Here is a 14,843-nt window from a genome sequence, read left to right as displayed (position 1 = left end):
TGTTTCAGATTATGTGTCTCCTTCTCTCTCTGCTCCTCTCCCACTCGTGCTCTGTCTCTCTCACTCTCTTTCAAAAATAAATAACACATTAAAATTTAAAAAAAATTATAAGTACTACATAAGTAAAAATAATAGAGAATATTTCTTTTTAACTGGTCTGGGATTGGGGGCAGATACATTTTTGTAATTATAAAGAAATAAGTAAGAAATTTCAGGCCTATTTTTTTTTTAAATTTTTTAACGTTTTTATTTATTTATTTATTTATTTATTTTTATTTATTTAAAAAAAATTTTTTTTTCAACGTTTATTTATTTTTGGGACAGAGAGAGACAGAGCATGAACGGGGGAGGGGCAGAGAGAGAGGGAGACACAGAATCGAAACAGGCTCCAGGCTCTGAGCCATCAGCCCAGAGCCTGACGCGGGGCTCGAACTCACGGACCGCGAGATTGTGACCTGGCTGAAGTCGGACGCCCAACCGACTGCGCCACCCAGGCGCCCCTTTATTTATTTTTGAGACAGAGAGAGACAGAGCATGAACGGGTGAGGGTCAGAGAGAGAGGGAGACACAGAATCTGAAACAGGCTCCAGGGTCGGAGCGGTCAGCATAGAGCCCGACGTGGGGCTCGAACTCACAAACTGTGAGATCGTGACCTGAGTCGAAGCCGGACTAATTCTGGTCAGTGTTTTTTTTTTTGTGTGTACAGTTTAGAACGTGAAAAGTAAGGGTCTTTTTTTTTTTTGCCTATTTGTTATAGGAAACGAGACTACGAAGGCTATTTGTGCTCCCTGCTGCTCCCTGCAGACTCGAGAAGCTCTGCCTTTGCACTGAGGGCCTTCAATGTGGAACTGGCTCAGGCTGGTATTAAATACCTTCAAAAATTATTTGCAAAAATGTTGAAAATATTTAATGCTGAACAATAAAGAAATATAGTTATAATTTATATGCTGGATGTGTTTAAGGTCTCCGCTGGTGATTTCTTTGTCCTTCTTCTAGTTAGGCTTATCAATTAAATTCCAAAAATAAACTAGCTAACAAACTTAACGATTCTGGAACTACCATTCTGGAATTTTAATTTCTTTTATCTAAGGTTATTATAAAACTATGCAATTAACATTTATGTTTGTTAGTTGAGTAGGTTAATCACAGTCTCACTGTTTATAGCAGTTTTCTTTTAAATTTTTTTTTTTTCAACGTTTATTTATTTTTGGGACAGAGAGAGACAGAGCATGAACGGGGGAGGGGCAGAGAGAGAGGGAGACACAGAATCAGAAACAGGCTCCAGGCTCTGAGCCATCAGCCCAGAGCCCGACGCGGGGCTCGAACTCACGGACCGCGAGATCGTGACCTGGCTGAAGTCGGACGCTTAACCGACTGCGCCACCCAGGCGCCCCTATAGCAGTTTTCAAAACACTTTTTAAATGGCGTTTTAGCTTTAACGTGAAGTAGGCAATAGAAGTAATTATAGCAAACCCAGGTCTTAGATCATACTAACTCGCTTTTGTCTAAAAAATTACAAAGGAAGGAAAGAGCCTTCTTTTTCTTAGAATGAAAGATCATGGGCTGACGTAACATGAATTGGAGGATGGAAATGTGGGAGTTGAAGTGGTGTGGCTTTGGTCTTCTCAGTAAATTAGATGGAGGGCTCAGACATTAAGAGTGAGGGAGCGGGGGAGGGTTTGAAATCTCGAAGAAAGTGCAAATTTTGGCAGGGCTTCTCCAGTGGATAGGATAGGAAGTGAGCTAGGAAGGAATGAAAGGATGTGAGTAGAGCACTGAGGCACAACTGAGGTGAGACACTGAATCTGCAGACAGTTTGATAGATTCTGGCTGTATTTTTGTTGGTGTCTTCTAGATGTCATGAGTCCATTTTTTTTTTTTTTTTTTACCTCATCCTTTTTCAGCCATAAACTGAACATCTGCATCTTCAGCACAGTGTAGCAGTAAAGAGTCCCCATTGTGATCTTCTCTTATCACTTTACAGTGATTACAATTCCATTTTTAATGAACAAACCATTAGGGTTCTCCCTGAATTGTCTGTCACCTTGTAGGAGTGTTTTGCTGCTGCTTTGCACACACAGTCTTGTTCATTCATTCATTCATTCATTCAATAAGTATTTGATTATCTCAGATATGCTAGGTACTGTTTTAGATCCTGGAGTATAACACTGAATAAAACATATAAAGCCCATGTACTCAAGGAACAAAACAAGTACTGTGTAATGTATCAGATAGAAGCAAGTACTATGGAAAAAAAAAATAAGGGGGATGAGGAAGGCTTGGTGTTGCAGGGGCTCTGATTTTACAGTGGTCAGGAAAAACCTGAGAAGGTAGCATTCGAGCAAAGATTTGAAGGAGGCAAGGGAGTAAGGTATGTGAGCAAAGAGTATTCTACACAGAAGGAACAGGAAGTACAAAGGCTCTGAGGTGCAAATGCACCTGATAAAAGGCCAGTGTGGTATAGCAGATGAGGGAGGAAGGGCATGGGAGGTTAGGTTAGAGGTATCTGGGCCCGAAAGGCAAGGTCTTGGAGAACAGTGCAGTCACTTTGGCTTCTACTCAGAGATGGGAAACCATTGGAAGGTTCTGAGCAGAAAAGGACATCAAAGCTTGGTCACATTTTTAAAAGATTACTCTTGATATTTATTGAGAATAGACCATATACCACCGGGATCTGAATACTAAACATTACTAAGAGACCCACCCACCACCAAGACCATTAACAAAAATAACTTTTCATGTGGAAATAATTTCACACACACAGAGGTAAGAATAGTACAAAAAATACCCATAGACCCTTTCGTTAGTATTCTGCCACACATGCTTTGTCGTTTTGTCTATATATTTAATTCTATGAATCATTTTAGAGTATCTTCACTACCCATGGCCCTTATCCCTTTAATCTTGAGTATGTATTTCACAAGTGAGAATATTCTCTTATGTAACCACAGTAATCAATTTGAGTAAATTTGGTGTTGATATAATGTTTAATCTGTCTGGTTTCCAATTTTGTCAAATGATCCAATAATGTCCTTTATGGCATTTTTTTCCCCCTTCTGTACAGGAGCCAATCTAGGATCATGTATTGCATTAATTTTCATATCTCTAACCTTTAATTTGGAACATTTTCACAGCCTTTGTCTTTTATGACATTGACATTTTTTTTTTTTTTTAAATTTTTTTTTTTCAACATTTATTTATTTTTGGGACAGAGAGAGACAGAGCATGAACGGGGGAGGGGCAGAGAGAGAGGGAGACACAGAATCGGAAACAGGCTCCAGGCTCTGAGCCATCAGCCCAGAGCCTGACGCGGGGCTCGAACTCGCGGACCGCGAGATCGTGACCTGGCTGAAGTCGGACGCTTAACCGACTGCGCCACCCAGGCGCCCCGACATTGACATTTTTAAAACAATACTTTTCCTTTTATTTTTTATTTTTAAAATGCTTTTAAAAATTAGAATGTTTCTCATTTGGAGTTGTTTTGTTTTTTGTCATGTTATGCATTTCTAGTCTAATACTACTAAGTGATGTATGTCCTTTTCAGCAAATCATAAGGAGGTATGAAATATCCATCTGTCTCTTATTGGTGATACTAATTTTGGTCACAGTCAAAATATTAATATTTTTTCCTTGTTAAATGTGAGTAGACATTTTAAGACCATGGTCCTCATCAGAATTTACCTCCTAGATGGGCAACAGGTACATGAAAAGTTGCTCAATACAACTAACATCAGGGAAATGCAAATCAAAACCACAGCAAGATACCACCTCACACATGTTAGAATGACTGGAATCAAAAACCCAAGAAATAACAAGCGTTGGCAAGGATGTGGAGAAAAGGGGACCCTTGTACACTGTTGGTAAGAATGTGAGCTGGTGCAGTCACCATGGAAAATAGTAAGGAGATTCTTCAAAAAATTAAAAATAGAACTACCCTATGACCCAGCAATTCCACTTCTGGATATTTATCTGAAGAAAATGAAAACACTGACTTGAAAAGATATCTGCACCCCCTTGTTCGCTGCAGCATTATTTACAGGAGCCAAGATACAGAAGCAACCTAAGTATCCGTTGATAGGTGAATGGATAAAGAAAATGTGTAAATATACAATAGAACATTTTTCAGCCATAAAAAAGAAGGAAATCTTGCCATCTGTGACAAGTTGGATGGACTTTGAGGGCATTATGCTAACTTAAGTCAGACAAATATATGATCTTACTCATATGTGGAATCTAAAAAACAAAAAAATCCCCAAAATTCATAGATTAGACTGGTGGTTGCAGAGATAGGGTGTGGGTGTAAGAGAAATGGGTGAAGGTGATCAAAAAGTATAAACTTCCAGTTATAAGTAAGTCATGAGGCTGTAATATATAGCATGGTGACTATTATATATTTGAAAGTTGCTAAGAGAGTAGATCTTAAAAGGTCTCATCACAAGAAGAAAAGGATTAGTAACTGTATGTGGTAATGGAGACTTACTGTGGTGATCATCCACAATTCATATATCAAGTTATGTTGTACACCTGAAACTAGTATATGTAAATTCTGTCTTGAAAAAAACCTTACCTCCTAGATTTAGCATGCATTGGTTACTCCTGCCTGAATCTAACAAGGCCATTCTTAATCAGTAGTGGGGAGATGGTATAATAATTTTCTTTTTAAAAATTACTTTGTGAATGAATGAATTTATTTAAATGGACATACAGTAAAAGTCACTTTTTGTGGTGTACAGTTCTATAGGTTTTTTTTTTTTTTAATTTTTTTTTTTCAATGTTTATTTATTTTTGGGACAGAGAGAGACAGAGCATGAACAGGGAAGGGTCAGAGAGAGAGGGAGACACAGAATCGGAAACAGGCTCCAGGCCCTGAGCCATCAACCCAGAGCCTGACGCGGGGCTCGAACTCACGGACCGCGAGATCGTGACCTGGCTGAAGTCGGACGCTTAACCGACTGCGCCACCCAGGCGCCCCAAGTTCTATAGGTTTTGAAACATGTGTAGAGTCATGCGTTGTGGTCATGAAAAAACAATTCCATCAACCCAAAAAATTCCCTCATGTGCCCCTTCGTAGTCAACCACTCCCCTCCCCCATAATCTTTTGCAAGTCCTTCTGGTTCCGTTATGGGTTGTGAGTGTGCACAGCATAAGATACACTACTTTTTTTTTTTCTTTTTTAGAGTTTGTGAGTGAGGGAGAGGGATCAGATGAGGGAGGGGTGTAGAGGGAGAGAGAGAGGGAGAGAAAGAGAGAATACATAAGCAGGCTCCACGCTCAGCATGGAGCCCAATGTGGGGCTTGATCCTGGGATCATGACCTGAGCCAAAATCAAGAATCAGACGCTCAGCTGACTGAGCCAGCCAGGCGCCCCTAAACTACCACTTTTTTGAGCCATAATTTCTCTATTTGTAAATGGGTATATTGGTAATGACCCTGTGAGTATGTAGTGAGGACTGAGATCAGATACTCTCTGGGACAGTACCTAGCAAAGGGCCTGGCACTCGTAGACATTTGGTAAATGTTACTTCCTTCACTGGTTCCTCTAGAAAGCCCTGGCCCTATTTCCTAGGTTCATCTCCAGAATTACACATAATTTTACCATCACTAATCTAATGAAGATTGTTTTTCTTCTCTTATGCCTACTTTTAAAAACGTTTTTATTATGGAAAATTTTTGAATATATATAGAATTGGGGAATGTAGTATAGTAAACTTCCATAAACCCATCACCCAGCTCCACCTGTTACTAGCTCATGGCCAATCTTGATTTTTCATCTCTCTCCCCACCTACCCCATCCTCACCTCCAAGTTATTTTGAAGTAAGTCTCAGATAAATTTTTCCATCCGTAAATATTGCCATATGTATCTCTAAAAGATAACTCATTTAAAAAATAACTACAAAACCATTGTCCAACACTAAAAATTTAATAATTCCTTAGTATCATTAAACATCTAGTGTTCAGATTTTTCCTAGTTGTCTCTTTCTCTTCAAATCAGGATTCAGATAAAGTCCACATACTGCAACTGGTTCATCTATCAAATTTCTTTTAATCTAATTGTCTGCCCCCCACTCTTTTTCTTGGCAATTTATTTCTAGAAGATGATCTCCTATTTTTGAATGCAGACCTTGAAAATATTGGAAGTAGTTTGCAGTTTTATTTAGGAACCTCTTAATGACAAGAATTTGATTGATATATAACTTCAAGGAAAAATTAAAACAAACATACAGAGTTAAACTTCGTTTTTGGCTGAATCATGTGGTTATGCAGTCCCAAATACTGATTTTGAGACTGTGAAGGAAGAGTGCATTTATTAAGGTTTTTGAATGCTGTTTACAGGTTAAGGACTCAGTCTCTGAGAAAACAATTGGACTGATGCGAATGGAGTTTTGGAGAAAAACCGTGGACGACGTATACAGTGACAACCCACCCCAGCAGCCTGTGGCCATCGAGCTGTGGAAGGTAAAAGCAAAATGCTACTTTAAAAAAAATTTTTTTTTAATGTATATTCATTTTTTGAGAGACAGAGACAGAGTGTGAGTGTGGGAGGGGCAGAGAGAGAGAGGGAGACACAAAATCTGAAGCAGGCTCCAGGCTCTGTGCTGTCAGCACAGAACCCGATGTGGGGCTCGAACTCACGGACCATGAGATCATGACCTGAGACGAAGTCAGGCACTTAACCAACTGAGCCACCCAGGAGCCCCACAAAATGCTACCTTTAATTTGTAAGTGTTATTTGCGCATACTTAAAAAAATTTTTTTTTTTTCAACGTTTATTTATTTTTGGGACAGAGAGAGACAGAGCATGAACGGGGGAGGGGCAGAGAGAGAGGGAGACACAGAATCGGAAACAGGCTCCAGGCTCTGAGCCATCAGCCCAGAGCCCGACGCGGGGCTCGAACCCACGGACCGCGAGATCGTGACCTGGCTGAAGTTGGACGCTTAACCGACTGTGCCACCCAGGCGCCCCCCAAAAAATTTTTTTTTAATGTTTATTTATATTTGAGAGAGAGACAGAACACGTTTGGGGAAGGGGCAGAGAGATGAGACAGAATCTGAAGCAGGCTCCAGGGTCTGAGCTGCAAGCTGTCAGCACAGAGCCCAATGTGGGGCTTGAACTCATGAGCAGTGAGATCATGACCTGAGCCGAAGTCAGACGCTTAACCGACTGAGCCACCCAGGCACCCCTTGAGCATACTTTTTGATGCATACAATTTGGCTAGTGGCTATGGGGAATCTATCCTGAAAAAATCTTAGGCTCATGTAATGTTCAAAGCTGTTAGTTTTGATAGGAATTTTAAATCATCTGCTAATAACCTGCACAGATCTTTACTGAATTTCTTTATTAAAAAAAAAAAGAATCTGGTCCCTTTGTGTTACCAACTACTTATTTGTTTTCCACATATTTGGTTGTAGAAATTAAACACCATACATTTTAGAAAATGTTTTATTTATTTTTAAGAGAGAGAGCACGAATGGGGAAGGGATGGGGGTTGGGGGGCAGAAGATCCAAGGCAGGCTCTGAGCTGTCAGGACAGAGCCTGATGTGGGGCTCAAACCCATGAACTGTGAAATCATGACCAGAGCTGAAGTTAGACGCTCAACTACTGATCCACCCAGGCACCCCAAACCCCATACATTTTGAAGCAGTGGCAGGTTAATTGTTCTATCTGCCCAGCAGCTCCTTATTCTAGTGCTCCAATCCATTCCGTGGGCTGTAGAAAAACGCATACTGATCTTTTGTGAAGGGAGACTTGCGATCACCATTGTCCAGACACAAATGTAAAACTGCCTTGTTGCATATTCATTGATGAATTTTAAGTATTAGAGAATGGAAACTTATGGGCTGGAGAATTATTCGGACAGCTAGATGTATACAGTGAATAGTTTCACATTAAAGCAGTTATATGGATCCCTCATTCATAAACAGCCACGCAGAGTTCTGAAATGTGCTGCACCATGACTGGAGGAAGGGAATTAGGTGCCTTTTGTCACTGATCTGTGTCCCCACTGTAGTGTGATGAGTGCTAAAAGACAGGTTCTGTAACGGAGCCATGGACAGGCCTGACAGGGGTGCCCCTCTTCTCAGGTCTGCACACCAGCAGAGGCAGGCCCCGTTCCTGGGCCCCCGACTGACTTCACAGAGCCCCAGTAAGGATGGAAAAAGCCAGGCCCTCCCAAGTCTGGGACTGAGAAGAAAAAGTGGATGGGAAGCTGTGAGTATTAGATTAGTTGTTTATCTCTGTTTACCTCACTTTAAGAACCTCAACCTTGGGGACTCCATTTAGAGAAAAATTTTCTCTAAAATCTAGAAAAACTATTCTTTTACACTCAGACATCCCCGCAGTGGGGTCTTATGCTAAGGCTTGCATCCTTAGAGATTCTTTCAAAACAAATTTATCTTGTCTTGGCCTCTCTCAAAAAAAAAAAAAAAAAAAAAAACAGAAGACCCATCTGAATTGTAGAATGTTTACACATGTGCCAATTGATCTGATTTTAACAGCTCTTTAAATGTTGATGATTGCTGTTGACCAGCTTTCTGATATGACCAGTGTTGAAGGTTATTATGAATATTTGAGAGAAGCAGGTGGTGGTCATAGCAGATGTCTTGATTGCATGTTTACCCTTCCACACTCTGCTGGAGCACATGCTTTTTGCACACTGTCCAGTAAAACTTTTCATTGGTTCTTTAGAGAGCATCAGGTTCTTTTAGAAGATTAAGTGGGGAAAGAGTGACAGTGTATTGTGCAGGGAGAACTCTTCTGCCACAGTGATTCATTAGTGCTTTTAGGATGCAAGATAATTGCATATCTATAATTACATGTGTATTTCATATGGTTTTCTCCATTTCTCTGTGTATTAATGTTAGTTGCAAGCTTGAACTTACGTTTATAGCCAAGGTTTTTGTTCTGTTTGGCTTCTGTTTTAAAAATTGTTGATACTTTATTCAGCAGATTTTCAGCTGCTTATTAAATCCTTGTTTTTTTTTACCTTGATCTCTGATTTCCTTCAGAATCAGACAGAAGAATTATATTTTATGGTCAAGGAACTATAGCTGTTATGGTTTCAGCCTTGAGTAAACAAAAATCTGACTTTCTATGGTTAAATACGTATTTAGTACCTTTATGTGCCAGGAATGGTACTTGATGGTGGTTACAAAGATCAAACATGCCTTGCCCCACTCAGACATGTACAAAATAAAACAAGATCAGGACTCTGTAATGACTGAGGAATCCCAAGCTGATTCCTGGGACTGGGGAGAGGCCTGCAGGGAGTCCTGCCATGTAATAGCAGCAGTGCTGAGAGCTTTGCAACCAACACCGTGCAGCTCCTTTAGCTTCTGTTAGTTCCTGGAAGGCAGAATGGGCTCTGTTCTCTGTGCTTCCAGTTAGTATCATTAGTCATTAGTATCAATGATGTCTTAGAGTCTTAGATGGAGTATAGGATATTCCTGAGACTTTGTTTCACTACCATATTTATTTTTTCTTCCCTTTTTAAAAAATTTATGTATTTTGAGAGAGAGAGAGAGGGGGCAGAGGAGGGGCAGAGAGAGAGGGAGAGAGAATCCCAAGCGTGCGGAGCCTCATGCTGGCTCAAACTCCTGAACTGTGAGATCATGATCTGAGCTGAAATCAAGAGTTGGGCACTTAACTGACTGAGCCATCCAGGTGCCCCTACCATTTTTATTTTTTATGAAAATATATCTTACTTATTGTTGACTTGGCAAGAAAACAATGTTTTTAAAACTTATTTGGAAATAATTTCAAACTTTCAGAAAGGTTGCAAAATTTAAAATGGTACAAAGAACACTTGCATAATCTACGTCCAGATTCACCTGTTGTTAACATTTTTATCCTGTTAATGATTTGTGCAGTGCCCACATACAAGTTCATGTGTGCTCTGTGGTGTGTGTGCATTTTCAAACTCATAATTTTTATCTGAATCACTTGAGTATACGTTCTATACTTCATGGCCCTTCATCCCTAAATACTTTAAGTGTTTCCTAAGAATAGGGATATTCTTTTATGTTATCTGAATAGCTACTAACTTTTGTAAATTTAACTTTGATGTAACACTTTTATATAATTTTCCATTTATATTCCACTTTTGTCAGTTTCCCTAGTAATGTCCACAATAGTATTTTCCCCTCGAGTATAGGATCCAGTCTAGGATCATGTATTAGTTGTCACGTCTCTTTCTCCTGCTTTAATCTGGAACATTTCTGTAGCTTCTATTTTCTATGACATTGATTGACTTTTTTTTTTAAAGTTCATTTTTATTTATTTTGAGAAAGATACAGAGAGTAAGCGGGGGAGGGACAGAGAGAGAGAAGGAGACAGAATCCCAACCAGGCTCCACGCTTTCAGTGCAGAGCGTGATGCAGTGCTGGAACTCATGAAGATTATGAGTTCTGTGAGCCTACTTTGGATTCTGTGTCTCCCTGTCTCTCTACCCTCCCCCGATCATGCTCTGTCTGCCTCTCTCTCTCTCTCAAGAATAAACATTAAAAAAAAAAAAAAAGAATCGGACATTTAACCAATTGAGCCACCCAGGTGCCCTGTCATTGACAGTTTTGAAGAGTATATAGCCTCCTTCCCCTGCTTTTTTAGAACATTCCTCATTTGGGAATTGTCTGATGTTTTCTCATGACTAATTCAGTTTATACATGTTTGGCCAGAATACTGCAAAGGTGATATGTTCTTCTTAGGGTATCACATCTGTTGGCACACTTTGTCCATCTGTTCTTTGTTGGCACTGTTTTCATCACCTGGTCAAGATGTTGCTTGGGTTCCCAGTCTGTAATTATAATTCCTCTCATAAATTAATCAACTTTAAGACTATGCACATATCCTGCTCCATGTCAGTTTCTTCCTAAACTTAGCATTCATTGATGGTTCTTGTCTGATTCAGTCTTTATTTGTTATGATTGCAAAAAGGTAATTTCCAGACTCTAGCACTTGGTCAACATTACTGGTTGGCACTTGGCATTCTAATATAAGGAAGAGCTCTCAATCTCTTGTATTTGTTTATTGATTATTGCTATGAACTCATGAATTCCTGTTTTTTTCCAGTATTTTGTAATTCATTACTATATATGATTATTTTGATGTTCAAGTTGTCCCAGACTTGGATAGTGGGAGTCTTATCAAACTGGGTCCTATGTCCTTATGACATGCACCCTCATCACTTTTTGGGGCACTTTGTATTTTCTGGCACAGTAAAATATTCTGGGATCACCTTGAATCTCCCCTGCCTCTGTTTCTCCAGAGCCCCGTTTCCTTCGGGGGGGAGTGGAACTGGAGACCAAGATCTGGGCACTAGGTGTGCTTTTTCCTACTGGAATCTCTATTTGCTAAGATAAAACTGTACCCTACAGATTATTTTCTTTGGACTTTTAGTTACTCTTTTCGTGTTTGGAGAAGTGGTTATTTTCACTAAGTAAAATTTTTGTCCTATGGAAAAAAGTTTGTGTGTAATAAATAAGCATAGAAGTCAAGATGAATCACATAACAGAAGCTTGTTATTTAATTCTTGTTTTGTTTTTATTTTTAAATTTTTTTTTTCAACGTTTATTTTATTTTTGGGACAGAGAGAGAGAGAACATGATGGGGGAGGGGCAGAGAGAGAGGGAGACACAGAATCGGAAACAGGCTCCAGGCTCTGAGCCATCAGCCCAGAGCCCGACGCGGGGCTCGAACTCACGGACCGCGAGATCGTGACCTGGCTGAAGTCGGACGCTTAACCGACTGCGCCACCCAGGCGCCCCTGTTTTTATTTTTAAAGTGGAATTGTTAAATTACTAATAGCATAAGAAAAAAAATCTAGTGGAAATGTTTTGGACGTGTTATCTATACTTGGAAATGTTTTGAAATGTTTTCTAGGGACATTTTCTTTTCCCCTGATACTTTAACACAGCTATCTGGTGATAGTTATTACAAGTTTCCTTACCTAGTTTTGTATTTGGTTTGTTCATTTTCAGGTCTGCTGAAGTCATTTCTAGTACTTTCTAAAAATTTACAACACTCTTGTTTTTTTCAGGCTGTCAAAAGACATAATCTGACTAAAAGATGGCTTATGAAAATCATTGATGAAAGAGTAAGTTGAAATTGCTCAAGTCGTAAGTGTTTTCTTCCTTTTTATCTGTAAGCTAATTCCTCAGGGAGGAAATGTTTTAATATGTGTATTACATTCTGGAGGAAGGAGATTTTAGAGAACTGTCATTGTATCCATTCTCTATCATTACATGTGCTCATTTCAGCCCCCTGCCCCTGCACCTTGAGTCAGACAGGCAAACACAGGCACCTAGGCAGAGACGGTTATGTGCACCCTACCCCCACTCTACTATTTTGTTTGGGTCTTAAATGGAAATGTTTGGACTTATACAAAAGTAGAGAGAATAGTGTAAAATACTTTCATGTATTTGTTACCCAGCTTTAATTAGTTATAAATACATATCCAATCTTGTTTCATCTATATTCTACCAACTCTTCTCATTAAATGCCACTGGATTATTTTATTTTATTATTATTTTTTTGCCACTGGATTATTTTAAAATAAACCAGCATATTATTAGCTTGCAAATATATATTGTATCTCGAAAAGATTTTTAAAAATGCTTTTAGAAAATATACCCACAATAAATGACCATACCTTAAAAAAATTACAGATAATTCCTTAATATCATCAAAACTTGAGTAGTCATACACATACCTTTATGTACACGCAATATTTGGATCTCTGTCCAGATAGTTGAGGGAATAGGAAAGTCTGATGGTTCTATTCTAGTGAATGGAATGCTATACTATGTTCTAAGAACTGAGTTCTACTTCCAACCAAGCATACAAATTACTCTCTGGCCTGGGCTAATTTATGTGATCTTTCTGACACATGGTTGGCTCAGTGTCCTCATTGGCCTGATATTTATCACATACTGTTGTCATGAAAATGTGAGTTCACTTAGTTTATTTGGATACAGCCTATTAATAATCATAGGCTATAGTAATTACAAACTAAAACAGGAGATAATGACTTCAGCATTTAAAAGAAATAGTTGCAATCCTAAAATTCATATGGAACCACAAAAGGCCCCAAATAGCCAAAGTAATTTTGAAGAAGAAGACCAAAGCAGGAGGCATCACAATCCCAGACTTTAGCCTCTACTACAAAGCTGTAATCATCAAGACAGCATGGTATTGGCACAAAAACAGACACATAGACCAATGGAATAGAATAGAAACCCCAGAACTAAACCCACAAAGGTATGGCCAACTAATCTTTGACAAAGCAGGAAAGAACATCCAATGGAAAAAAGACAGTCTCTTTAACAAATGGTGCTGGGAGAACGGACAGCAACATGCAGAAGGTTGAAACTAGACCACTTTCTCACACCATTCACAAAAATAAACTCAAAATGGATAAAGGACCTGAATGTGAGACAGGAAACCATCAAAACCCTAGAGGAGAAAGCAGGAAAAGACCTCTGTGACCTCAGCCGTAGCAATCTCTTACTCGACACATCCCCAAAGGCAAGGGAATTAAAAGCAAAAATGAATTACTGGGACCTTATGAAGATTAAAAGCTTCTGCACAGCAAAGGAAACAACCAACAAAACTAAAAGGCAACCAACGGAATGGGAAAAGATATTTGCAAATGACATATCGGACAAAGGGCTAGTATCCAAAATCTATAAAGAGCTCACCAAACTCCACACCCAAAAAACAAATAACCCAGTGAAGAAATGGGCAGAAAACATGAATAGACACTTCTCTAAAGAAGACATCCGGATGGCCAACAGGCACATGAAAAGATGCTCTACGTTGCTCCTTATCAGGGAAATACAAATCAAAACCACACTCAGATATCACCTCACGCCAGTCAGAGTGGCCAAAATGAACAAATCAGGAGACTGTAGATGCTGGAGAGGATGTAGAGAAACGGGAACCCTCTTGCACTGTTGGTGGGAATGCAAATTGGTGCAGCCACTCTGGAAAACAGTGTGGAGGTTCCTCAGAAAATTAAAAATACTACCCTATGACCCAGCAATAGCACTGCTAGGAATTTACCCAAGGGATACAGGAGTACTGATGCATAGGGGCACTTGGACCCCAATGTTTATAGCAGCACTCTCAACAATAGCCAAATTATGGAAAGAGCCTAAATGTCCATCAACTGATGAATGGATAAAGAAATTGTGGTTTATATACACAATGGAGTACTACATGGCAATGAGAAAGAACGAAATATGGCCCTTTGTAGCAACGTGGATGGAACTGGAGTGTGATGCTAAGTGAAATAAGCCATACAGAGAAAGACAGATACCATATGTTTTCACTCTTATGTGGATCCTGAGAAACTTAACAGAAACCCAGGGGGGAGGGGAAGGAAAAAAAAAAAAAAAGAGGTTAGAGTGGGAGAGAGCCAAAGCATAAGAGACTTAAAAACTGAGAACAAACTGAGGGTTGATGGGGGGTGGGAGGGAGGGGAGGGTGGGTGATGGGTATTGAGGAGGGCACCTTTTGGGATGAGCACTGGGTGTTGTATGGAAACCAATTTGACAATAAATTTCATATATTGAAGAAAGAAAGAAAGAAAGAAAGAAAGAAAGAAAGAAAGAAAGAAAGAAAGAAAGAAAGTCCCCAATCCTATATAAAAACAGATCAATTCTGTCCTCCTAACAACATGAAATCAAAAAAGAAAGAAAATTAAATTAAAAAAAAAAAAAGAGAGAAATAGTTGTTGGGGCACCTGGGTGGCTCAGTCAGTTAAGCATCTGACTGCGGCTCAGGTCATAATCTCGTGGTTCACAGGTTCAAGCCCCACATCAGGCTCTGTGCTGACAGCACAGAGC

The 14,843-nt window shown here is 39.5% G+C and overlaps 1 protein-coding gene and 1 long non-coding RNA gene across 6 annotated transcripts in view; one reads left to right on the top strand and one right to left on the bottom strand.

Annotated features, from left to right (window-relative positions):
* The window catches only part of LOC123585750, a 137,169-nt gene that overhangs the window by 84,258 nt on the left and 38,068 nt on the right, over positions 1-14,843 (bottom strand). The gene's annotated exons all lie outside the window — the stretch shown is intronic.
* Positions 1-14,843, top strand: part of NDUFAF6 (NADH:ubiquinone oxidoreductase complex assembly factor 6) — a 33,827-nt gene that overhangs the window by 7,370 nt on the left and 11,614 nt on the right. For 2 of the 5 annotated variants that reach the window (XM_045454176.1, XM_045454177.1), the window contains exons 2-4: positions 758-861; positions 6,335-6,457; positions 12,035-12,091. In XM_045454176.1, coding sequence (XP_045310132.1) covers positions 841-861; positions 6,335-6,457; positions 12,035-12,091 — 201 coding nt within the window. In that variant the 5' untranslated portion in view covers positions 758-840. Of the gene's footprint in view, positions 1-757; positions 862-6,334; positions 6,458-8,105; positions 8,212-12,034; positions 12,092-14,843 lie in introns of those variants that run through there. The other 3 variants (XM_045454175.1, XM_045454178.1, XM_045454179.1) reach the window with 3 other exon arrangements.

This window comes from Leopardus geoffroyi, chromosome C3 (assembly GCF_018350155.1).
Source record: "Leopardus geoffroyi isolate Oge1 chromosome C3, O.geoffroyi_Oge1_pat1.0, whole genome shotgun sequence".
Classification (NCBI taxonomy): Eukaryota; Metazoa; Chordata; class Mammalia; order Carnivora; family Felidae; genus Leopardus; species Leopardus geoffroyi.
Note: the sequence above shows the minus strand (reverse complement) of the source record. Positions and strands in the feature narration are given on the sequence as shown.